Source organism: Hemitrygon akajei, chromosome 8 (genome assembly GCF_048418815.1).
Source record: "Hemitrygon akajei chromosome 8, sHemAka1.3, whole genome shotgun sequence".
NCBI lineage: Eukaryota > Metazoa > Chordata > Chondrichthyes > Myliobatiformes > Dasyatidae > Hemitrygon > Hemitrygon akajei.
The window spans coordinates 180,494,531-180,520,676 of record NC_133131.1 but is presented as its reverse complement, the minus strand read 5'-3'; the positions used below and the strand labels follow the sequence as shown (position 1 = coordinate 180,520,676).

The window sequence follows — 26,146 nt, the reverse complement described above, 5'->3', positions numbered from 1 at the left end:
AACTTGGCACCTAGCTCCCTAAACTCACCTTTCAGGTCCTGCCTCACTCTTCCTACCCATGTCATTGGTCACTACATGGACCACGACATCCGGCTGCTCACCCTCCCTCTTGAGAATGCTGAGAACTTGATCCGCGATGTCGTGGATCCTGGCACCAGGGAGGCAACAGACCATCTGAAATTCTCGATCTCTTCCACAGAACCTCTTATCTGTCCCCCTAACTATCGAATCCCCTATCACTACTGCTCTCCTCTTTTCCCTGCTTCCCTTCTGAGCTGAGCGTCCAGTCTCGGTACCAGAGACGCAACCACTACAACTTGTCCCTGGTAGGTCATCCCCACCAACAGTAACCAAAACGGTATACTTATTGTTGATGGGAATGGCCACAGGGGTGCTCTTCTCTTCCTGTCTATACCCCTTCCCTCTCTTGACAGTCACCCAACTACCTGTCTTCTGACTCCTAGGGGTGACTTTCTCCCTGAAACTCCTGTCTATTTCTACCTCTGTCTCCCGAATGATCATAAGTTCATCCAGTTCCAGCTCCAGTTCCCTAACATGGTTTGTCAGGAGCTGCAACTGGATGCACCTTTTGCAGGTGTAGATAGATAGATAGATAGATAGATAGATAGATAGATAGATACTTTATTCATCCCCATGGGGAAATTCAACTTTTTTTCCAATGTCCCATACACTTGTTGTAGCATAACTAATTACATACAATACTTAACTCAGTAAAAAAAAAATTATATGCATCTAAATCACTATCTCAAAAAGCATTAATAATAGCTTTTAAAAAGTTCTTAAGTCCTGGCGGTAGAATTGTAAAGCCTAATGGCATTGGGGAGTATTGACCTCTTCATCCTGTCTGAGGAGCATTGCATCGATAGTAACCTGTCGCTGAAACTGCTTCTCTGTCTCTGGATGGTGCTATGTAGAGGATGTTCAGAGTTATCCATAATTGACCGTAGCCTACTCAGCGCCCTTCGCTCAGCTACCGATGTTAAACTCTCCAGTACTTTGCCCACGACAGAGCCCGCCTTCCTTACCAGCTTATTAAGACGTGAGGCGTCCCTCTTCTTAATGCTTCCTCCCCAACATGCCACCACAAAGAAGAGGGCGCTCTCCACAACTGACCTATAGAACATCTTCAGCATCTCACTACAGACATTGAATGACGCCAACCTTCTAAGGAAGTACAGTCGACTCTGTGCCTTCCTGCACAAGGCATCTGTGTTGGCAGTCCAGTCTAGCTTCTCAGTGCTCGCCCTGACTTCCCACATACTGCAAACGGAGCACTCAACTGCCCCAGCTGCCTCCATTACCTACTCCTAAGGTAATTAAATTAATTAAAGGAGCTTACCTGGCCTTACCTCACTTGGAATGAAGCTCGTACTCAGCCGCTGCTCTCTTTTTATATGCCCCTGCTGATCTCAGAGGCCGACTCTCACATGCTTGTGCAGTTGTGCCCTGTTTAAAGCTTGCCTCTGCCTGTTCTCGCCGGAGCCTGATTGAGCCAAAGCTGACCCACTCTGCCTCAGCCCACTCCAACGATGGCCACTACGACGATGGCCGCTGTATATGGCAGTCTTTTTTTTAAAACCTTTGGTGCGCTACGTCACGCGCCTGTGCAGTCTAGCCTCTTTGCTGCGAGCAGTTAAAATGAAAACAGCTTCTCTCCGAGCTACTTTTACCTCTTCCCTCTCCGCCTCTTGCTGCGATTTAAAGAAGCATTGAAAACTTCCTTTCCTTTTTAAACCTTTGGCGCGCTGCGTCACGCGCCTGCGCAGTCTAGCCTCTTTGCCGTGATCAGTTAAAAAAAAACAGCTTCTCTCCAAGCTTCTTTTACCTGTTCCCTCTTCGCCTCTTGCTGTGATTTAATATACGTAATAAGGTAGATGAACTTGCAGCACAATTACAGATTGGCAGGTATGATGCTGTAGGCATCACTGAATCATAGTCAAAAGATTACAGCTGGCAGCTTATGTCCTAGTATACACATTATATCGAAAGGACAGGTAGGAATGCAGAGGGGGCGGTATTGCTCTGTTGTTAAAAAATGAAATCAAATCACTAAAAAGAGTGTGCAGTTTTGGTCACTGAGTTACAGGAAAAATATTAATAAGGTTGAAAGAGTGCAGAGAAGGATGTTGCCAGGACTTGAAAAACTGAGTTACAGAGGAAGGTTGAATAGGTTAGGACTTTATTCCCTGGAGCGTAGAAGAATGAGGGGAGTTTTGATAGAGGTATATAAAATTATGATGGGTATAGATAGAGTGAATGCAAGCAGGCTTTTTCCACTGAGGTTAGGGGAGGAAAAAAAACAGAGGACATGGGTTAAGGGTGAAGGGGGAAAAGTTTAAAGGGAACACTGGGGGGCTTCTTCACACAGAGAGTGGTGGGAGTGTGGAATGAGCTGCCAGATGAAGTGGTAAATGCGGGCTCACTTTTAACATTTAAGAAAAACTTGGACAGGTACATGGATGAGAAGTGTATGGAGGGATATGGTCCAGGTGCAGGTCAGTGGGACTAGGCAGAAAAATGGTTCAGCACAGCCAATAAGGGCCAAAAGGCCTGTTTCTGTGCTGTAATGTTCTATGGTTCTAAGGTGTAGGTGTTGAATTATTTTGGATAGAGCTAAAGAGTGCAAAGGTAAAAAGACCCTGATGAGAGTTGTATACAGAACTTCAAACAGTAGTAAAGATGTTGCCTGCAAATTACAATGGAAGATGGAAAATGCAAGACAAAAGGGCAATGTTACAATAGTCATGGGGTAGTTCAATATGAAGGTAGATCAGGAAAATCATGTTGTTGCTGGATTCCAGAAGGGGTATTTTCCAGAGTGAATACTAGGTGGCTTTTTAATAGCAACCTCTCATTGAGTCCACTAGATGATCAGCTCTTCTGGATTGGGTTTGTGCAAGGTGGACCAGAATTGATTAGAGAGCAGATGGCAGATGGAATTTAATGCAGACAAGTGTGAGGTGTTACATTTGGGAGGACAAACTAGGGTAGAACTTGTATAGTGAGTAGTAGGGCACAGTAGTGTGTGTTCGAGTAGACGGATATGGGAGTACAGATGCATAATTCCTTTAAAGTGATGTCACAGGTAGTCTCATGTAGACTCTCATTTGGAGTCTCATGTAGATAGGGTGGTGAAGAAGGCTTTTGGAATGCTGGCCTTTATAAATCAGAGCATTGAGTACAGAAGTTGGGATGTAATGTTAAAATTGTACAAGGCATTGGTAAGGCCAAATTTGGAATATTGTGTACAGTTCTGGTCACCGAATTATAGGAAAGATATCAATAAATTAGAGAGAGTGCAGAGACGATTTACTAGGATGTTACCTGGGTTTCAGCACTTAAGTTACAGAGAAAGGTTGAACAAGTTAGGTCTCTATTCATTGGAGCGTAGAAGGTTGAGGGGGGATTTGATCGAGGTATTTAAAATGTTGAGAGGGATAGATAGAGTTGACGTGAATAGGCTGTTTCCATTGAGAGTAGGGGAGATTCAAACGAGAGGACATGATTTGAGAGTTAGGGGGCAAAAGTTTAAGGGAAACACGAGGGGGTATTTCTTTACTCAGAGAGTGATAGCTGTGTGGAATGAGCTTCCTGTAGAAGTAGTAGAGGCCAGTTCAGTTGTGTCATTTAAGGTAAAATTGGATAGGTATATGGATAGGAAAGGAGTGGAGGGTTATGGGCTGAGTGCGGGTAGGTGGGACTAGGTGAGATTAAGAGTTCGGCACGGACTAGGAGGGCCGGAATGGCCTGTTTCCGTGCTGTGATTGTTATATGGTTATAGGTAGGTATGGTCGTAAAGAAAGCTTTTGGCATGTTGGCCTTCATAAATCAAAGTACTGAGCACTGGAGTGGTGATGTTATGTTCAAGTTGTATAAGATATTGGTGAGGTCTAATTTGGAGTAGTGTCTAGTTCTGGTCACCTACTTACAGAAAAGATGTAAATATGTCTGAAAGAATGCAGAGAAAATTTATAAGGATTTTGCTGGAATTTGAGGACCTGAGTTATAGGGAAAGGGTGAATAAGTTAGGACTTTATTCCCAAAAACATAGAAGATTGAAGGTAGATTTGATAGAGGTATACAAAATTATGAAGGGTATTGATAAAGTAAATGCAAGCATGCTTTTTCCACTGAGATTGGGTGAGTCTACAACTAGAGGTCATGGGTTAGGGGTGAAAGGTAAAAAGTTTAAGGGGAACATAAGGGGGCACTTCTTCACTCATTGGGTGGTGAGAGTGTGGAACAAGCTGCCAGCGCAAGTGATGGATGTGAGCTCGATTTCAACATTTAAGAGAAATATGAATAGGTATGTGGACAGGAAGGCTATTGGGTATGGTCTGGTGTAGGTCCATGGGGTGAGGCAGAGTAATGGTTTAGCACAGACTAGATAAGTCAAAGGGCCAGTTTCTGTGCTGTAATATTCTATGACTCTTTGACTCTATTTGGGAGATGTCAGAGGCAGGTTTGTTTTGCACAGAGTGGTAGGTGCATAGAATGCTCTGCCAGAGTTGACGGTAGAGGCAAACGCATTTGGGGACATTTAAGAGACTCTTAGATTGGCACATAAATCATAGATAGATGGAGGGTTATGTTGAAAAGGTAGGGTTAGATTGATTGTAGAATAGATTAAAAGATTGTGAGCTGAAGATGCTTTATTTTGTTGTAATATTTCATGACCTATGATTCTCCAGATGCTCATAATTCCTGGCAGATTGTTCTCTTTACATGCTGTGTGTCTGTGACTGTGAGTTCCCAGACTTATATTGATCGTCACATAGTCAGTGACTCTCTGGGCAAGATATTGCCAAAGATTCACAGTGTTTTGGGGAAGGAAATTTTCCTTCGCTCTTATGTAGTGCGGGGTACAGATACAATCATTCAGTCCCATCAAACACTTCCATATATCTTATTTTTAGGCTTATGGAATAGTGTGGAAAGCCATCGATCGGCAAACAGGAGAGGTGGTGGCTGTGAAAAAAATCTTCGATGCCTTCAGAAACCGGACAGATGCTCAGGTACCTTGAGGCAGGGATAGGGATTGTTCTGATTTCATTGTGGAGATCACAATGCGAGTTGCTGTGTCCCCAAAAGTGGAAGTCCTCTTCCTAGTCCTAATCACAGTTGGGTGCCAGAGCAGTTGCTTTTTCTGCACTCTTGGATGGGGTACTTGCTTCCCATTCCCAACTGTTTGCTGGTTAGGGTCCTGATTTACTGTTAAGCTGAGGGTACATCTACATAATCATGCCACTGAGTGGATCTTCCCTCCCCAATCCTGCTTCAGAGTTGGAACGGAGCTTCATTTTTCAATGATGGTTTGGGGTACTCCCAATTCCTGCTAGGTGAGTTTGTCTTTTTCCAATCCATACCTAAAGTGGATGCCTCCTCCTCAACCTCATTGATTGTCCCTCTGTTTTAAAACATAGAACATAGAATAGTACAGCTCATTACAGGCCCTTCGGCCCACAATGTTGTGCCGACCCTCAAACCCTGCCTCCCATATAACCCCCCCCACCTTAAATTCCTCCATATCCCTGTCTAGTAGTCTCTTAAACTTCACTAGTGTATCTGCCTCCACCACTAACTCAAGCAGTGCATTCCATGCACCAACCACTCTCTGACTAAAAAACCTTCCTCTAATATCTCCCTTGAACTTCCCTCCCCTTAGCTTAAAGCCATGTCCTCTTGTACTGAGCAGTGGTGACCTGGGGAAGAGACGCTGGCTGTCCACTCTGTCTATTCCTCTTAATATCTTGTACACCTCTATCATGTCTCCTCTCATCTTCCTCTCCAAAGAGTAAAGCCCTAGCTCCCTTAATCTCTGATTATAATGCATACTCTCTAAACCAGGCAGCATCCTGGTAAATCTCCTCTATACCCTTTCCAATGCTTCCACATCCTTCCTATAGTGAGGCGACCAGAACTGGACACAGTACTCCAAGTGTGGCCTAACCAGAGTTTTATAGAGCTGCATCATTACATTGCGACTCTTAAACTCTATCCCTCGACTTATGAAAGCTAACGCCTCATAAGCTTTCTTAACTACCCTATCTACCTGTGAGGCAACTTTCAGGGATGTGTGGACATGTACCCCCAGATCCCTCTGCTCCTCCACACTACCAAGTATCCTGCCATTTACTTTGTACTCTGCCTTGGAGTTTGTCCTTCCAAAGTGTACCACCTCACACTTCTCTGGGTTGAACTCTATGTGCCACTTCTCAGCCCACTTCTGCATCCTATCAATGTCTCTCTGCAATCTTCAACAATCCTCTACACTATCTACAACACCACCAACCTTTGTGTCGTTTGCAAACTTACCAACGCACCCTTCTACCCCCACATCCAGGTCGTTAATAAAAATCACAAAAAGTAGAGGTCCCAGAACAGATCCTAGTCACAACCCTCCAATCTGAATGTACTCCCTCCACCAAGGCTTACCTTCTGCAGGCAAGCCAATTCTGAATCCACCTGGCCAAACTTCCCTGGATCCCATGCCTTCTGACTTTATGAATAAGCTTACCGTGTGGAACCTTGTCAAATGCCTTACTAAAATCCATGTAGATCACATCCACTGCACTACCCTCATCTATATGCCTGGTCACCACCCGAAAGAACTCTATCAGGCTTGTTGGACATGATCTGCCCTTCACAAAGCCATGCTGACTGTCCCTGATCAGACCATGATTCTCTAAATGCCCATAGATCCTATCTCTAAGAATCTTTTCCAACAGCTTTGCCACCACAGACGTAAGGCTCACTGGTCTATAATTACCTGGACTTTCTTTACTACCTTTTTTGAACAAGGGGACAACATTCGCCTCCCTCCAATCCTTTGGTACCATTCCCGTGAACAATGAGGACATAAAGATCTTAGCCAGAGGCTCAGCAATCTCTTCCCTCACCTCGTGGAGTGGCCTGGGGAATATTCAGTCAGGCCCCGGGGACTTATCTGTCTTAATGTATTTTAACAACTCCAATACCTCCCATCCCTTAATATCAACATGCTCCAGAACATCAACCTCACTCATATTGTCCTCACTGTCATCAAGTTCTCTCTCATTGGTGAATACCGAAGAGAAGTATTCATTGAGGACCTCGCTCACGTCCATAGCCTCCACGCACATCTTCCCACCTTTATCTCTAATCGGTCCTACCTTCACTTCTGTCATCCTTTTTTCTTCACATAATTGAAGAATGCCTTGGGGTTTTCCCTTACCCTACTCACCAAGGCCTTCTCATGCCCGCTTCTTGCTCTTCTCAGCCCCTTCTTAAGCTCCTTTCTTACTACCCTATATTCCTCAATAGACCCATCTGATCCTTGTTTCCTAAACCTCATGTATGCTGCCTTCTTCTACCTGACTAGATTTTCCACATCACTTGTCACCCATGGTTCCTTCACCCTACCATTCTTTATCTTCCTCACCGGGACAAATTTATCCCTAACATCCTGCAAGAGATCCTTAAACATCGACCACATGTCCATAGTACATTTCCCTGCAAATACATCATCCCAGTTCACACCTGCAAATTCTAGCCTTATAGCCTCATAATTTGCTCTTCCCCAATTAAAAATTTTCCTGTCCTCTCTGACTCTATCCTTTTCCATGATAATGCTAAAGGCCAGGGAGCGGTGATCACTGTCCCCCAGATGTTCACCCACTGAGAGATCTGTGACCTGACCTGGTTTGTTACCTAATACTAGATCTAGTATGGCATTCCCCCTAGTCGGCCTGTCAATGTACTGTGACAGGAATCTGTCCTGAACACACTTAACAAACTCTGCCCCATCTAAACCCTTGGAACTAATCAGGTGCCAATCAATATTAGGGAAGTTAAAGTCACCCATGATAACAGCCCTGTTATTTTTGCACCTTTCCAAAACCTGCCTCCCAGTTTGCTCCTTGGTATCTCTGCTGCTACCAGGGGGCCTATAGAATACTCCCAATAGAGTAACTGCTCCCTTCCTGTTCCTGACTTCCACCCATACTGACTCAAAAGAGGATCCTGCTACATTACCCACCCTTTCTGTAGCTGTAATAGTATCCCTGACCAGTAATGCCACCCCTCCTCCCCTTCCCCCCCACCCCATCCCTTTTAAAGCAATGAAATCCAGGAATATTGAGAATCCATTCCTGCCCTGGTGCCAGCCAAGTCTCTGTAATGGCCACTACATCATAATTCCATGTATGTATCCAAGCTCTTAATTCATCACCTTTGTTCCTGATGCTTCTTGCAATTGAAGTACATACACTTTAGCCCTTCTACCTTACTACCTTTACACCCTTTATTCTGCTTCTCTTTCCTCAAAGCCTCTTTGTATGTTAGATCTGGCTTTACTCCATGCACTTCTTTCACTGCTCTATCGCTCCAGGTCCCGTCCCCCTTTCAAATTAGTTTAAACCCTCCCGAATCATGCTAGCAAACCTACCTGCAAGGATATTGCTCCCCCTCAAGTTCAGGTGCAACCCATCCAATCTGTACAGGTCCCATCTGTCGTGGTGGAGATGGTTTCTCTCCAGTTCCTCCTTGAGGCTCGGGAGAGCATGGCTTTACTTCGAGAGGTAAGAGTCCTTTCCTGTCCCCATCCCATTTAGGCTGTCCCTTGACATGCTGGTTTTGTGGTGTGGGAAGTGGGGTTTGTCCTGCCCTGTCTGATCACTGTCTGACGTACTTTTTATTTTTCAGAGGACGTTTCGTGAAATTTTGTTACTTCAGGTGAGTTTCTTATTATGACACAAAGAAGGCCAATTGGCCTTTCAGCTCTTTTCTAGCTCCCAGTGGAGTAATCCCAGTAGCTCTCAGCAACACACACAAAATGCTGAAGGAACTCAGGAGGCTAGGCAGCATTGAGGAAAAGAATAGAGTCAGCGTTTTGGGCCGAAACCCTTCCGCAGGACTGGAGGAGAAATTAAAGAGTAGATTTAAAAGGTGGGAGAAGGGGAGAGAGCAACACAAAGTGATAGATGAAACCTGGAGGGGGAAGGATGAAGTGAAGACTTGGGAAGTTGATTGGTGAAAGAGACAGAAGGCCATGGAAGAAAGAAAAGGAGGGAGGAGCACCAGAGGGAGATGATGGGCGGGCATGAACATCAATTTCTCAAACGTCTGGTAATTCCCCCATGCCCCCTTCCCCCCTTCACCATTTCCCATCCCATTCTTCCTCTCTCACCTTATCTCCTTGCCTGCATCGGTACAGAATATGGAACAGCAACAGGCACCTTGACCCATGATGTTTTAGAATGAATGAAACAAGTCTATAAGTACCCAACTGAACAAACCCCTCCCCTCCATTCTCTGTACATCTGTGTGCTTGTCTGAAAGGCAACTATTATATTTGTCTCCATTACCACCCCAGCAGCGCATTCCAGGAACCCATGAAAATTTTAGGATGTCTTTAGTTAAACACAAGAGTTCACATCATTAGTTGGCCGAGAAGAATAAACCTTCATATATAGTGTATGTTCAGAGTCATTGGCACATGAACAGATAGGGAATGGATGGATATGGTCCATTGGCATCACAGTCAGCACAGAGCATAGGCTCTCTTCCAGCTTTATACTGTTTAATGTTAAATGTACTATAATATCTGTGTGCAACAATCAAAGAAGGCAGAGAGCAGGGAAAGGAAGGTTTGTTTGTCAAACATCTGTAAAATGTCTCTAGAAGCTATTAGTAAGGGAGAAACATATAGAAAATCAGAAAACAATTAGGGTGCCATGGTAGTGTAGTGGTTAGCGTGACACAATTACAGTTCTAGGCATCAGAGTTTAGAATTCAATTCTGTCGTCATCCGTAAGGAGTCTCCTTGAGAACACATGGGTTTCCTTTTGGTGCTCTGATTTCGTCCCAAAGTCCAAAGACACACCAGTTAGTGGGATAATTGGTCATTGTAAATTGTCCTGTGATGAAATAAAATAAAAGTAAATCAAGTCAGCATATTTGGGAAATTCTGGCTTGACAAAGCTACTGAAGATTATTGAGGATCTGATAAGCAGGGTGGGTATAGGAGAATCAGGTTCCTGCACAGACAACAAGGGAGGGGAGCAAGAGGAGAATGACTGCTGAGTCATTCGCGATGAATCAGAATCAGGTTTACTATCACCGGCATGTGTCGTGAAATTTGTTCACTTAGTTCAATGCAGTACATAATATAGAAAAAAAAGTAAAAATAAAAAAATAAGTAAATCAATTGCAGTATATGTATATTGATTGAATAGATTAAAAATCATGCAAAATCTCTTCAAACTCCTAATGAAGTATAGTTGCTGTCTTGCCTTCTATATAGCTGTATCGGTATGTTAGGACCAAGTTAGGTGCTCAGAGATCTTGACACTGCTTGAAACTGCTCATTTTCTCCACTTTTGATCCCTCAATGAGAATTGGTATGTGTTCCTTCATCCTGAAGTCCACAATCAGCTCTTACTGATGTTGAGTGCAAGATTGTTGCTGCGACACAACTCCACTAATTGGTATATCTCATTCCTGTATGTCCTCTCATCTCCATCTGAGATTCTACCAACAATGGTTGTATCATCAGCAAAATTAAAAATGGTATTTGAGCTATACCTAGCCACACAGTCATGGTGTATAGAGAGAGTAGAGCGGTGGGCTAAGCACACACCATTTGAGGTGCACCAGTGTTGATCATCAGTGAGGAGATGATATTATCACCAATCCACACAGATTGTGGTCTTCTGGTTAGGAAGTCGAGGATCCAATTGCAGAGGGAGGTACAGAGGCCCAGGCTCTGTGACTTCTCAATCAGGATTGTGGGAATGATGGTGTTAAATGCTGAGTTATGGTCAATGAAAAACATCCTGACATAGGTGTTTGTATTGTCCAAGAGATCTAAGGCTGTGTGAGGAGTCATTGAGATTGCATCTGGTGTTGATCTTTGATGGTGATAGGCAAATTGCAGTGTGTCCAAGTCCTTGCTGAGGCAGGAGTTCAGTCTTGTTATGACCAGCCTCTCAAAGCATTTCATCATTGTAGATGTGAGTGCTACTGGATGATAGTCATTGAGGTAGCTCACATTATTCTTCTTAGGCACTGGTATAATGGTTGACTTTTTGAAGCAAGTGGGAACTTCCACCTGTAGAAACATAGAGAAACTTAGAAAACCTACAGCACAGTACAGGCCCTTCGGCCCACAATGCTGTGCCAAACATGTAGTTTAAAAAAATACCTAGGGTTACCCATACCCATAGCGGTGAGAGAGTGAAAATATCCTTGAATATACCCGCCAGTTCATTGGCACAAGCAGGATGGGTATAGGAGAAGCAATAGATGCAGTGTATTTGGGGTTTGATAGACAGGGTTCCTGCACAGGAGGAGGTGTTGGGGTAAATACTGACTACAAGTGAGGGGAGCAGGAAGAGACCTCTGCAGTCTGCTTGGTCATTTCTGCCTGATCTGCACTTGACATTGGTTCAGTCTGAGTGGATGCAGGGCTGGGCTGTGGATGGGTGATTGAATATGCTGGGAGTGCAGGGAGGGAGCGTGATGGGTGGGATCTTCAAGCCTTCATTTTTGCTCGTTCTCAAAGCTGCAGATGTTTCTGTTCTTGTCTTGGCACAGTATGGCTGTGGTTGGGTGCCAAGCCCCTCCCCCCTACTGTGCTGCTTCTGTCATTGCATGTGTGGGCAGCACATCAACAGGAATTACTCATGTGTGACATGCTGAACAATCACTAGAGCCCACCAACTGCGTACTAGCGTAACTTCACTCAGACAGAGGGATTGGTGTCAAAGAGGGAGTCACGCACACCAGAACTCACTAAATGTGTACCAACGTACCTTCACTGAGACAGACGGGGAAAGGTCTCAGAGAGGGAGTCATATACACCAGAACCCACTAACTGTGGGTTGGAGAGGCAGAAGCATGCACCAAAGCCCACTAACTGCTAACCTACCTTCACTGAATTCAGGGACAATGTCTCAGAGAGGGAGTCACACACATTAGAGCCTTGCTAACTGTCAGGTCTATTAAGATACAGTGGCTTCACAGAGACAGAGGGGGAAAGGTTAAAGAAGATCTATAGGACAAGTTATTTTTAAAGTAGAGATTGGGAGGTGCTTGGAGCCAGCTACCAAGGGAGGTAGTGGTGGTACATGCCATAGTAAAGTGTAAGCAACACTTGGACTGAGATGGCATGAAAGGATGCAGAACATATGTGGGCAGATGGAATTTGTTAGGGATACAGTGGCATGGTAGTGTAGTGGTTAGTATAATGCCAATGCAGAGTCAATGACCTGGGTTCAATTCTTGATGCTGACTTTAAGTGTTTGTACATACTCCCCTGTCTGCATGGGTTTCCTCTCAGTGTTTCAGTTTCCTCCCACATTCTACTGTTCAGCAGGTATAATTATACATGGGTATAATTAGGCAGCATGGGCTCATTGGGCCAGAAGAGTCTGTTACTGTGCTATATCTCTAAATAAATAAATGGAATGATGTGGTCAACACGGATACAGTGGGCTGAATGGTCTGTTTGTGTGCTATGCTGCTGTGTGTTCCTTGTGATTGCTGGCAATATTTCATCCTCCTTGTTCCTACTCCATTAAATTCTATCTTGTCTCCTAGGAATTTGGAAATCATGACAATGTCATCAAACTGCTCAATGTCATCCGAGCAGCAAACGACAGAGACATCTACCTGGTCTTTGAGTTCATGGGTAAGGTGCAGAGCCGTGGGACTGGCTCAGGGGGAGAACTGGCTGATGGAGAGCTGTTGGAGAGGAGCAGAATTAGAGAGGGTTCATGTGTTGGTGAGGTGGGGGCAGAGAGAAGGATTCCAAATCGGAGGGAGTGAGTAGATTTGTGTGTTGGGGTGGGACAGGCTCCATGTTGGAGAGAGGGAATGGTCTTTGTCGGGGAGGGTGGAGGGGAAGTGTCTGTAGTGGGGGTGGGAAGTCACTGTCAGGGTTGGTGTGTGTGTGGGTGAGAGGAGGGATTAGTTTCTTTGTTGTCAGGGATATGGGAGGGTCTCTCAGGGTGGGTGGGAGGGGAAGGGTCTGTGTAGTAGGGGTAGGAGGAGGATCTCTTTCAGGGTTGGTTTGCTGTGAGTGAGAGGAGGGGAATGGTTCACATAGGGAGTAGGGTAAGGATCTCTGCAGGGTTAGTGAAATCTCTTTCAGAGATGCCTACCCTGAAGAAGTTTTAATCTTCCCTTTAATGGGAGTTCAGTGAAACCCTTTCTCACTGCTCCCCCTCTGTGATCTCTGCTGCCCTTCAACTCTTGGACCACGTGTTCCACTACCAGACCCACTACCACAGCCATGTATCCTTCCTGAGAACATGTCTTCGCCGCAAGCTTGTACCAAATGGTTTCCAGGGTCTGTTTTCAAGCTTTTCAGTTTGGACCACCTGAGGATCCCAGGTACTCACATTCAATTGACTGCTTCTCCTGCTGTTTCTCCCACTGCATTCTATGTGCTATGCTTTCAGCCATGAGAAGGTACCTGGGGTCCCTATCTCAGTCACTTCACAACTCCAAGGTTCTCTTTGCCGTCTGCAATGGACATGCCTGCTACTTTATCCTCCACTGGATCCACGCTGTCAACTGCCAGTTCTTTGACTTTCTCATGTCTTGCAAGGATCGGAAAAATCGCCTGCCACAGACTACGGCACTTGCCGTCTCTTCAGCCAGTAGGCATGAGAGTCTCCAGACCATGACCCCTGTTGCTGATCTCAACAGCTCTAAAGATCCTGAGCAAATTCAAAACCTGGACCACCGCTATCACCTTGGGTTCCAACAACCTTGGACACCTTCAAAGTACCAATTGCACAACCTCCAACTCCAGCCGTGACCGATGGCACCTCCAGGCCGGGACTTCACATGCTGCAGCTGGAACCCCTGTCTCCCCTTCCCCCACCATCACCCTGCAGTCCCGTGTCTCTCAGGTTCCACTGTCAGCTCTTGGGTCCGCAGACACTCTGTCTTCCTCTCAGCTCACCCTCCTTGAATGCCCCAAACCTCCCCTCTCCTCTGACACTACCAATCCCCTTCCACCCTCTGATCCCAGCTCTCATCTGTGCCGGGTCTTCACCATTCCCTCTGACCTTCCCCTCTCTGAGGTAGAACTTTCTGTCCTCAGTAAGGACCTCCTGTCTATTATAATAGACTGATGCCTATTACAAACCCACTGACTCTCAGAGCTACCTGGAGTACACCTCTTCCCATGCTGTTACTTGTAAAAAATGCCATTCCCTTCTCTCAATTCCTCCATCTCCACCACATCTGCTCTCAGGATGAGGGTTTTCATTCCAAAACGAAGGCGATGATGTCCTTCTTGAAAGAAAGGGGATTCCCTTCCTCCACCATCAATGCTGCCCTCAACCACATCTCTTCCAATTCACGCATGTCTGCCCTCACCGCATCCTCCCACCACCTCAGCAGGGATAGGGTTCCTCTTGTCCTCATCCACCACCCCACCAGCCTCGGTATCCATAACATAATTCTCTGTAACTTCCAATATCTTGAACAGGATCCAAGCACAGCTTTCCCTCCCCCCCCCCCCCCCCCCCACTTTCTGCTTTCTGCAAGATTCGATCCCTACTCTACTCCCTTGTCCATTCGTCCCTCCCCACTTATCTCCATCCTGACACTTATTCTTGCAAGGAGAACAAGTGCTCCACCTGTCCCTACACCTCCTCCCTCACTACCATTCAGGGCCTAAACTGTCCTTCCAGTGAGGCAACACTTCACCTATGAGTCTGTTGGGATCATCTACCATACCTGGTGCTCCTGGTGTAGCCACCAGTAAATCGATGAGACCCAATGTAGATTGGGAGACCACTTTGCCAGGTACTTACACTCTGTCTACCTGAATAAAGGTGATCTTCCAGTGGCCATCCAATTTAACTATACTTCCCATTTCGTTCCAGCATGTCATTCCATGACCTCCTTTACTGTCACGAGGAGTTCACACTCAGGTTGGAGGAGCAATACCTTATATTCCATCTGGGTAGCCTCCAACCTGATGGTAATGACATCGATTTCTCAAACCTGATAATGTTCCCCCAACCTCCACCTTCACCATTCCCCATTCCATTTTCCCTCTCTCACCTTATCTCCTTACCTGCCCATCCCCTTTTCTTTCTTCCACGGCCTTCTTTCCTTTTCTATGAGATTCCCTCTTCTCCAGTCTGTATCTCTTTCACCAATCAACTTCCCAGCTCTTTACTTCACCCCCCCATCCCACCTGCTAGTTTCACCTATCTCCTTGTGTTTTTTTCCCCTCCATCTTTTAAATCCGACTCCTCATCATTTTTCTCCAGTCCTGATCAAGTGTCTCAGTCCGAAATGTTGGCCGTACTCTCTTCCATAGATGCTGCCTGGTCTGCTAGTTCCACCAGTAGTTTGTGTGTGTTCCTTGGATTTCCAGCATCTGTAGATTTTCTCATGTTTTGGCAAGTGTCTGTATTGTGGGGTATGGGGGAAGGGTCTCTGTCAGGGTTGGTGTTTTAGGGGTGGTGGAAATTGAAAAGGTGTGTCAAAAGGGCAATGTTATGACAGTCATGGGAGGTTTCAACATGCAGGTCGATTGGGATAGTCAGGTTGGAAATGGATCTCAAGAGGGTGAGTTAGCTGAATGCCTACAAGATAGTTTTTTAGAGCAGGTGGTCGGTGAACTTACTAGGGGATCAGGTATACTGGATTGGGTGTTATGTAATGAACCAGGGGTGATTAGGGAGCTTAAGGTAAAAGAATGCTTAGGAGTCAGTGATCACAATATAATGAGTTCAAATTGAAATTTGATAGGGAGAAATTAAAGTCTGACAGAGCAGTATTTCGGTACAGTAAAGGAAATTACAGTGGCATGGGAGAGCAGCAATGATGTGAGTTTCTAGGTGTAACCTAAGGTTCTGTTGGCTGCGTAAGACTAAGGAAGACCATCTCTGGCCCCACCAAACATATGAGATTGAGGTGCAAAACGTCCTGTTGTGTGGGTGCTGCATGATGTGTTACCCTGTTACAAATCACAACCACAAAGTAACAGACAACATACCACATGCAATTAAATTACTTAGCTTTATAACTCTTCATTTGACTAAAGCGTTAGTAAAGTAAAACAAAATGAAAAGGGTCCATTTTGATGAAGCAGTCTAATGTGCACAAGTTCCCTTCTGTTGGTCCTCCATCGATTTCCCCAGGCTTCGTTGACTCCCGGCTCTATTCCAAGGACACTCTTTTCTGGTGAATATGACCTCTCCTTTCTGGCATCTTCTCTTCCCATCTTCTGACAAACAAAAGACCCAGATCACCTTGGTCTCAGGCACACAACAAGGAAAAAAAAACACTCCCTTCATTGGATGGCGCACATTCCAAAGCCCCCGTTATCTCTAGCCATATCCCAGATACAGCTGTTATAGAAAACTATTACATTAGCAGTGCTACTACAGAAAAATGATTGCATTAGCAGTGCTACTACACGAAGACCATTATATTAGCAGTGAAACCTTTCCCAGTGTGTTACACTCTCCCCCACCAAATTTAGTCATGTCCTCATGACATTGAGATAATTTGCCAACCCTTCACAAACCCTTCACCGAGCACAAAGTCCAACGCAGGTGTAAAAGGCAGTGACATAGCTCCCCAAAATGGTAGGGGCCATACTCTGTTCCCCCAGTGCTACATAGGCCAGCCTATCCGGTGGTCTCTTGATTCTTTGTGACCTCCGTACCCCCTCATCTACTTCTTCATGTTCCGCCACTACTGAGGATACTTCTGGTCTACCTGGTGAGGCCTTCCCCAGTCTTTCACTCGTACCCTCCTGCAACACGGACCCCTCTGTCCTTCGGCTGAACCCCGCTTCATCCCTTGCAAGGTCTCGCTGAAACCCAGGCTGTCCATAGGTAGCCTCCCCCTCCCCGTTTTCACCTGACTTAGTGTAAGAAGTGTTGGGAATCTCTTCCTCAGTCAGCAGGAAGTTTGCAAAAGGCAGCATATACCACACACCCATTTCCTCATCCTCTGAATCAGTGTCCCATTCAGAGGCGGGGGGCCTCCTGCTGCTGGTCCTTCAGTTGCCCCGTGTCGTAGCAGAGTCATCTTACTAGGTGTAGGCTCCAGGTCAGGCTCTGGGTCAACACACACCTCTTGTCCCAGAGGCAGAAGGTGGCTCCGAAGGAAAAAATCTTGGCAGGTCCATTCCTATCCTCTGGTTTCACTTGGAAAACTGGTACTTTTGGCATCTGACTTGCCACTACATAGGTGTAGCTGCTCAGAAGTCAGCCAACTTACGTTTCCCAGGTAGCCTCAAGTTCCTTATGGGGACTTGGTCTCCTGGCATGAGTTTGGAGAACCTAACCTTTTTTATCATACCCCTTCTTCCAAACTGCAGGTACCGGAGAGTCCTCAAATTGAATGACTCAGCGGTCAACTTTCCCTCTTTTTCAGATAGCTTCTCCCCGGCTTGTCTCATAGGGACACTAGACATTACCGTCACCGGAAAAAGATGCACCAGGGGCATCCCATGCTTGTCAGTACCTCCAGCTGAACCTTGTGTTTCCCCCTAGCTGTCAGACTATGGTTTTGTATTGCCATGTGCTCCTGTCCCCACTCCTGCTCTACTCCGGCCCCTGTATTACTGAGTATGCCATCTCTCATCTGCTTTTCATTATTACCTGTATTGCTGCCACCTGTGTCTCATTGTGCTCCACTTATCATCTACCTTTCTGTTTATTGCTCAGTGTATTTCAGTCCTGTGTTTTCACCTATTTGTTGCCAGATTGTGCCAGTTAATTTTCCTGAGCCTTTCCAGCATTCGTATCTGTATCTGTATCTGCCTGAATATCAACTTTGCCTGTTTCCCCATTCTGGTTTTTGGATTTCTCTGGATGTTTCGATCTCTGCCTGAACTTTGACGCTGATTTTGTTTGCACCTCGGGTTTGTACTCTGTCTGTCTGAATATCGACTCTGCCTCTTTCCTGGTACTGATTTTTGGATTTCTCTGGATGCTTTGATCTCTGCCTGAACTTTGATGCCAACTTTGTTTGTACCTCGGGATTTTTTACTCAATTGATATCACTGTGTGCGCAGTACTGGGTCTGCGATTGGATCCCTGTTTCAGTGTTCTGACACTCCCTCTTCATGGTGTTCCTGACAATCACTGCCATCCTGATTGCCTGTACAACTGAGGGCTTCTGCAGTTCGGGCCTCACTATACCCCAGCAAGCATTCCCAATGACTCTACGTGGTCTTCCGGAGCATCCACCAAGAGGGTCTCGCCTTTGAGCATTCTGGGAAATTTGGGGTTTCCCATTACTCTCGCTACTTCCCCAGGCCATAACACTGAGGAGAGACTGAGTCGCCTGGGACTATACACTCTGGAATTCAGAAGAATGAGAGGGGATCTTATAGAAATATACAAAATTTTGAAAGAGATAGTTAAGATAGAAGTAGGAAAGTTGTTTACATTGGTAGGTGAGACTAGAACTAGGGGACATTGCCTCTAGATTCAGGGTAGAAGATTTAGGACGGAGATGAGGAGAAACTGTTTTTCCCAGAGAGTGGTGAATCTGTGGAATTGTCTGCCCAGGGAAGCAGTTGAGATTTCTTCACTAAATATATTTAAGATACAGTTAGACAGGTTTTTGTATAGTAAAGGAATTAAGATTTATGGGGAAAAGGCAGGTAGATGGAGCTGAATTTACAGACAGATCAGCCATGATCTTACTGAATGGTGGGGCAGGCTAAATGGGCTGGATGGCCTACCCCTGCTCCTATTTCTTATGTTCTTATGTAACACGATTGGCTTGAACTGGGTGACCCACACAGTCCTTCGTCTAAACTTGTTATCTGACCCAGTTCAGCCACGCACATACGCAAAAACAGCTCGAAACACCGGGTAAACGGACAATGTTCTCAGGAAGTTCTCTCCAGCTTTCTCATTGCAGGCTCTCGTGAGCTTCCTCACAGTAGGAGTGTTCACTCCAGCTTCACTAACAAATACCCATCATACAAATAATCACTGCACTAAGACCCCAGATCTCTAGTACACTGAATGGTGTCAATGGTAAATGCATCAAATACTAATTGTAAAATGACGGTACAGCAAAGTGACCTGAAACCCTGTGTCAAGTATGGCTCTTGCATAAATACCTTCTATTTGTAGCGATACACTGGTGCTTGGCCCCACTAAACCTTCAGGAATATGGTTTTTTTACTTTAGAGTGTTCCTTGATATATTGCTGGGTATATGATTCCCCCCTCCCTGATGTGCCAGGCCATCCCCTCACTGGGTCTCTTTTAAGTTTTCCCAATGTCTCGCTATGCTTAGATACCCAGCAGCTCACTCTCTGAGGGGTTTCCTGTCATTCATGCTCCCGCCTGAAGCGTCCCTCTTCACCACAGTTATAACAGACAATACTGGCCATTCCCCTTCTCGTGTGACACCAGCTGCTAGCAGCCTTCATAGTCTGTCCCCTTAGAGGATCTGCTTTCCTATCAGGTCCATCATATGGGTGGGCCACTGCTGATAACAACCGGGACATCTCAGTTCTTAACTCTGCCACAATCTCCTCTACCACTCTGCAGGGAAGGCTGTCTGTGGTCGCTTCACTACAGGGGACCACTACCGAGAATTGTATTCTGCTGGCTGAGGTCTCCCGCACCTCCGACGCATTCTCTTCCTTTCATACTTCTCTGATCAGCTCAGCAAACGGGGTGGAGGGGGGTGCATCTTACGAGACAGTAGGAAACCCCGAGCGATCAGTTCTGGCACTGGGTGCCTTTTGCTATTTGGTCCATCCTTAACTGAGCCACCTCAGCCGTCTGAATGACCCCTCTGCGCCGCAAGCAATTTAGTTGCCCCTCTAGCCGAATGATGTAGGCATAAAGCTTCTCTCCCTTCTCCTGACACATGTTCTGAAACCCTGTCATGAGCACTGTTGGGCTTCCAGTCACCCCAAACACCCCAAACCCTTGCATGTAGACCGCAGAAGTGGCAAGGGGTTTCTGTGCCTTTACTGCTCTCACTATGTCAGCAGCCCACTCACTTAAACTTTCAGCCAGTCGCTTTCGTTTTACGTCATCAGAGCACTGCCACTCATCTGACATCTGAGACGTCTGCTCCACCCAAGTCTCATACTCCTCTTCCCCTTTAGGGGTGGTCTTCATTCCTGAAAATAGGCGGAGTCTACGATAGCTAGGACTTTGAACCTGGGCATTTTTCCATTTATTCGCCAGAGAGGTAAGAACAGATTCTAACTCAGAATTCTCACTCTTCACTGGGGGATGGGGACTCATTAGACTTTACAAATCAGACCAGTCCTTCCCTCGATAAATAGAAACGAGAAAACCCTGTCTTTGAAGTTTCCGTGCCCAGCTATGGGAGACTCAACTTGTGATTTGGCCCACTCACCTACTCTCCTGCTTCTGGAAAGTATGTACAGTCCATGGCCCCCATTCTCCTGGGGCTCCAATAGTACCAGGCTGTTCCACTGCCATTACTTCAGCACTAGTCTGAACTAAAACAAAGTTTGTGCCTGCCATTTTATCAAATCTCTTCCCCACAATTGTAACTTTGCCTACAGCTTTAAGAGTACTTAAAAGTTGAATTAACAATTCATCAGGAGTACAAATATATACACCACTAAATAGACACGTATTTGTTACCAGTAACCCTGTGGATGTACACCACCGTTCAACCCTCACAGCATCCATACCCAGCTATTGTAATCGCCTTCTGGGCAATAGTTTAGCACAGACTTAAATACACAACCCACTAGTTCGGTGCACAGAGCAATCTCACAGCATCCAATGAAATCAATCCTGAACCAATTCCCCACAATTGTAACCGTCAGGTTCATTCGGCTGCGTAAGTCTAGGGACTTCTCTGGCCCCACCAAACATATGAGATTGAGGTGCAAAACCTCCTGTTTGTGTGGATGCTGTGTGATGTGTTACCCTGTTATAAGTCACTACCACGAAATAACAAACGGTACACCATATGCAATTAAACAATTTAGCTTTATAAATCTTTATTTGACTAAAGGGTTAGTAAAGTAAAACAAAATTAAAAGGGCACATTTTAATGAAACGGTCTAATGTGCACAAGTTGGAGTTCACAGTTTCCCTTCCGTTGGCCCTCCATCGATTTCCCCAGGCTTCGTCGACTCTTGGCCCCATTCCAAGTCTATTCCTTTCTGGTGTCTATGACCTCTCCTTTCTCGCATCTTCTCTTCCCATCTTCCGACGAACAAAAGACCCAGATCACCTCGGTCTCAGGCACACAACAAGAGAAAAACACTCCCTTCATTGGACAGAGCACATTCCAAAGTCCGCGTTATCTCTCACCATAACTCAAACACCGCTGATACATTAGCAGTGCTTCTACAAAAAAGACCATTACATCAGCAGTGAAACCTTTCCCAGGGTGTTACATAGGAAGAATGAAGAAGGTGCAGGATAGATATAATCCAAAACTGAAGGAATACTCAAATGGCAAAATAGTACAATTGTGGCTAAGGGAAGTCAAAGCTAATATAAAAGCAAAAGAGACAACATACACCAAAGCAAAAATCAGTGGGAAGACAGAGGATCAGGAAGCTTTTAAAACCCTACAGAGAGCAACTAAAAAAATCATTAGGAGGGAAAAGATGCAAGCTGAAAGCATGCTAGCAAACAATATTAGTGGATAGTAAAAGCTTTTTCAAGTATGTAAAAAATAAGGAGATGAGAGTAGATATAGGACCACTAAAAAATGAGGCCGGAGAAACAATAATGGGGAACAAAGAGATGGCAGATGAACTGAATGAGTATTTTGAATCAGTCCTCATTGTGGAAGACACTGGCAGTGTGGCAGATGTTGAAGGATGTGAGGGAATAGAAGTGAGTGCAGTTATAATTATGAGGGATCAGGTGCTCAAAAAGCTGAAAGACCTAAGGGTACAAGATGCATTGCACCCTAGGATTCTGAAAGCATTAGTAATGATCTTTCAAAAATTATTGTACTCTAGTATAGTGTCAGAGGACTGGAAAATTGCAAATGTCACTGCACTCTTTAAGAAAGGAGGGAGGGCAAAGGAGTGGCAAATGAGATACATTGTTGTAAAATGTATGGTTATACTCTTTGGTACTAGAAATAAATGTCCAGACTCTTTTCTAAACAGGGAGAAAATCCAAGAATCCGAGTTGCAAAGGGACTTGGGAGTCCTTGTGCAGAACGTCTGAAAGGTTAACTTGCAAGTTGATTCAGTGGTGAGGAAGGCAAATGCAATGTTTGCATTCATTATAAGAAATCTAGAATACAAGAGCAGGGATGTGATGCTGATGCTTCATAAGGCACAGGTGAGACCTCAACTTGAGTATTGTGTATAGTTTTGGCCTCCTCATAGACAATAGACAGTAGGTGCAGGAGTAGGCCATTCGGCCCTTCTAGCCAGCACCGCCATTCACTGTGATCATGGCTGATCATACACAATCAGTACCCCGTTCCTGCCCTCTCCCCATATCCCTTGACCTCGCTATCTATAAGAGCTCTATCTAACTCTCTCTTGAATGCATCCAGAGACTTGGCCTCCACTGCCTTCTGGGGCAGAGCATTCCACATATCCACCACTCTCTGGGTGAAAAGGTTTTTCCGCATCTCTGTTCTAAATGGCCTACCCCTTATTTTTAAACTGTGGCCTCTAGTTCTGGACTCACCCATCAGCGGGAACATGCTTCCTGCCTCCAATGTGTCCAATCCCTTAATAATCTTATATGTTTCAATCAGATCCCCTCTCATCCTTCTAAATTCCAGTGTACACAAGCCCAGTCACTCCAATCTTTCAACATATGACAGTCCCGCCATTCCGGGAATTAACCTTGTGAACCTACACTGCACTCCCTCAATAGCAAGAATGTCCTTCCTCAAATTTGGAGACCAAAACTGCACACAATACTCCAGGTGGGGTCTCACCAGGGTCCTGTACAGCTGCAGAAGGACCTCTTTACTCCTGTACTCAATTCCTCTTGTTATAAAGGCCAGCATGCCATTAGCTTTCTTCACTGCCTGCTGTACCTGCATGCTTGCTTTCATTGACTGATGTACAAGAACACCTAGATCTCGTTGTACTTCCGCTTTTCCTAACTTGACTCCATTTAGATAGTAATCTGCCTTCCTGTTCTTGCCACCAAAGTGGATAACCTCACATTTATCCACATTAAACTGCATCTGCCATACATTTGCCCACTCACCCAACCTGTCCAAGTCACCCTGCATTCTCATAACATCCTCCTGACATTTCACACTGCCACCCAGCTTTGTGTCATCGGCAAATTTGCTAATATTACTTTTAATCCCTTCATCTAATTATTGAATTTTTATTGAATTATTTATTGAATTTATTGAATTATTGAATTTTAATCCCTTCATCTAATTATTGAATTTTTTGAAGAAGTTACGAGGAATGTTGATGAGGGTAAGGCAGTGGATGTAGTCTATATGGACTTCAGCAAGGCCTTTGACAAAGTTCCACATGGAAGGTTAGTTAAGAAGGTTCAGTCGTTAGGTATTAATGCTGGAGTAATAAAATGGATTCAACAGTGGCTAGATGGGAGATGCCAGAGAGTAGTGGTGGATAATTGTTTATCGGGATGGAGGCCGGTGACTAGCGGGGTGCCTCAGGGATCTGTTTTGGGCCCAATGTTGTTTGTAATATACATAAATGATCTGGATGATGGGGTGGTAAATTGGATTAGTAGGTATGCCGATGATACTAAAGTAGGAGGTGTTGTGGATAATGAGGTGGGTTTTCAAAGCTTGCAGGGAAATTTATGCCGGTTAGAAGAATGGGCTGAATGTTGGCAGATGGAGTTTAATGCTGAGAAGTGTGAGGTTCTACATTTTGGCAGGGATAATCCAAATAGAACATACAGGGTAAATGGTAGGGCATTGAGGAATGCAGTGGAACAGAGAGATCTAGGAATAACAGTGCATAGTTCCCTGAAGGTGGAGTCTCATGTAGATAGGGTGGTGAAGAAGGCTTTTGGAACGCTGGCCTTTATAAATCAGAGCATTGAGTACAGAAGTTGGGATGTAATGTTAAAATTGTACAAGGCATTGGTAAGGCCAAATTTGGAATATTGTGTACAGTTCTGGTCACCGAATTATAGGAAAGATATCAATAAATTAGAGAGAGTGCAGAGACGATTTACTAGGATGTTACCTGGGTTTCAGCACTTAAGTTACAGAGAAAGGTTGAACAAGTTAGGTCTCTATTCATTGGAGCGTAGAAGGTTGAGGGGGGATTTGATCGAGGTATTTAAAATGTTGAGAGGGATAGATAGAGTTGACGTGAATAGGCTGTTTCCATTGAGAGTAGGGGAGATTCAAACGAGGACATGATTTGAGAGTTGGGGGCAAAAGTTTAAGGGAAACACGAGGGGGTATTTCTTTACTTAGAGGGTGATAGCTGTGTGGAATGAGCTTCCTGTAGAAGTAGTAGAGGCCAGTTCAGTTGTGTCATTTAAGGTAAAATTGGATAGGTATATGGACAGGAAAGGAGTGGAAGGTTATGGGCTGAGTGCGGGTAGGTGGGACTAGGTGAGATTAAGAGTTCGGCACGGACTAGGAGGGCCGAGATGGCCTGTTTCCGTGCTGTGATTGTTATATGATTATATATGATTAAATCATTAATGTATATTGTAAACAGCTGCGGTCCCAGCACCGAACCTTGCAGTACCCCACTGGTCACAGCCTGCCATTCCGAAAGGGACCCGTTAATCACTACTCTTTGTTTCCTGTCAGCCAGCCAATTTTCAATCCATGTCAGTACTCTGCCCCCAATACCATGTGCCCTAATTTTGCCCACTAATCTCCTATGTGGGACTTTATCAAAAGCTTTCTGGAAGTCCAGGTACACTACATCCACTGGCTCTCCCTTGTCCATTTTCATAGTTACATCCTCAAAAAACTCCAGAAGATTAGTCAAGCATGATTTTCCCTTCATAAATGCATGCTGACTCGGACTGATCCTTGTACTGCTATCCAAATGTGTCGTAATTTCCGCTTTTGTAATTGACTCCAGCATCTTTCCCACCACTGACATCAGGCTAACCGGTCTATAATTCCCTGTTTTCTCTCTCCCTCCTTTCTTGAAAAGTGGGACAACATTAGCCACCCTCCAATCAGCAGGAACTGTTCCTGAATCTATAGAACATTGGAAAATGATTACCAATGCATCCACGATTTCTGGAGCCACCTCTTTAAGTACCCTGGGATGCAGACCATCAGGTCCCTGGGACTTAGCAGCCTTCAGACTCAACAGTCTATCTAACACCGCTTCTTGCCTAATATAAATTTCCTTCAGTTCATCCTTTACCCTAGTTCCTTTGGCCACTATTACATCTGGGAGATTGTTTGTGTCTTCCCTAGTGAAGACAGATCCAAAGTACCTGTTCAACTCATCTGCCATTTCCTTGTTCCCCATAATAAATTCACCCGTTTCTGTCTTCAATGGCCCAATTTTGGTCTTAACTATTTTTTTGCTATTCACATACCTAAATAAGCTTTTACTATCCTCCTTTATATTGGCTAGTTTATCTTCGTACCTCATTTTTTCTTGACATATTGCCTTTTTTGTTATCTTCTGTTGCTCTTTAAAAGCTTCCCAGTCCTCCGGTTTCCCGCTCATCTTTGCTATGTTATATTTCTTCTCTTTTACTTTTACACTGCCCTTTACTTCCCTCGTCAGCCACGGCCGCCCCTTACTCCCCTTAGGATCTTTCTTCCTCTTTGGAATGAACCGATCCTGCACCTTCTGCATTATTCCCAGAAATACCTGCCATTGTTGTTCCACTGTCTTCCCTGCTAGGGTATTGTTCCATTGAACTTTGGCCAGCTCCTCCCTCATAGCTCCATAGTTCCCTTTGTTCAACTGTAATACTGACACATCCGATTTTCCCTTCTCCTTCTCAAATTGTAGGTTAAAACATATCATATTATGGTCACTACCTCCTAATGGTTCCTTTACTTCGAGGTCCCTGATCAAATCCGGTTCATTGCACAACACTAAATCTAGAATTGCCTTCTCCCTGGTAGGCTCCAGTACAAGCTGTTATAAGAATCCATCTCGGAGGCACTCCACAAACTCCCTTTCTTGGGGTCCAGTACCATTCTGATTCTCCCAGTCTACCTGC

At 45.1% G+C, this 26,146-nt stretch overlaps 1 protein-coding gene across 3 annotated transcripts in view; it reads left to right on the top strand.

Moving 5' to 3' along the window:
* The window catches only part of mapk15 (mitogen-activated protein kinase 15), a 182,629-nt gene that overhangs the window by 16,893 nt on the left and 139,590 nt on the right, over window positions 1-26,146 (top strand). For all 3 annotated transcript variants that reach the window (XM_073055254.1, XM_073055253.1, XM_073055255.1), the window contains exons 2-4: window positions 4,938-5,036; window positions 8,704-8,733; window positions 12,601-12,691. In XM_073055254.1, coding sequence (XP_072911355.1) covers window positions 4,938-5,036; window positions 8,704-8,733; window positions 12,601-12,691 — 220 coding nt within the window. The remainder of the gene's footprint in view (window positions 1-4,937; window positions 5,037-8,703; window positions 8,734-12,600; window positions 12,692-26,146) is intronic.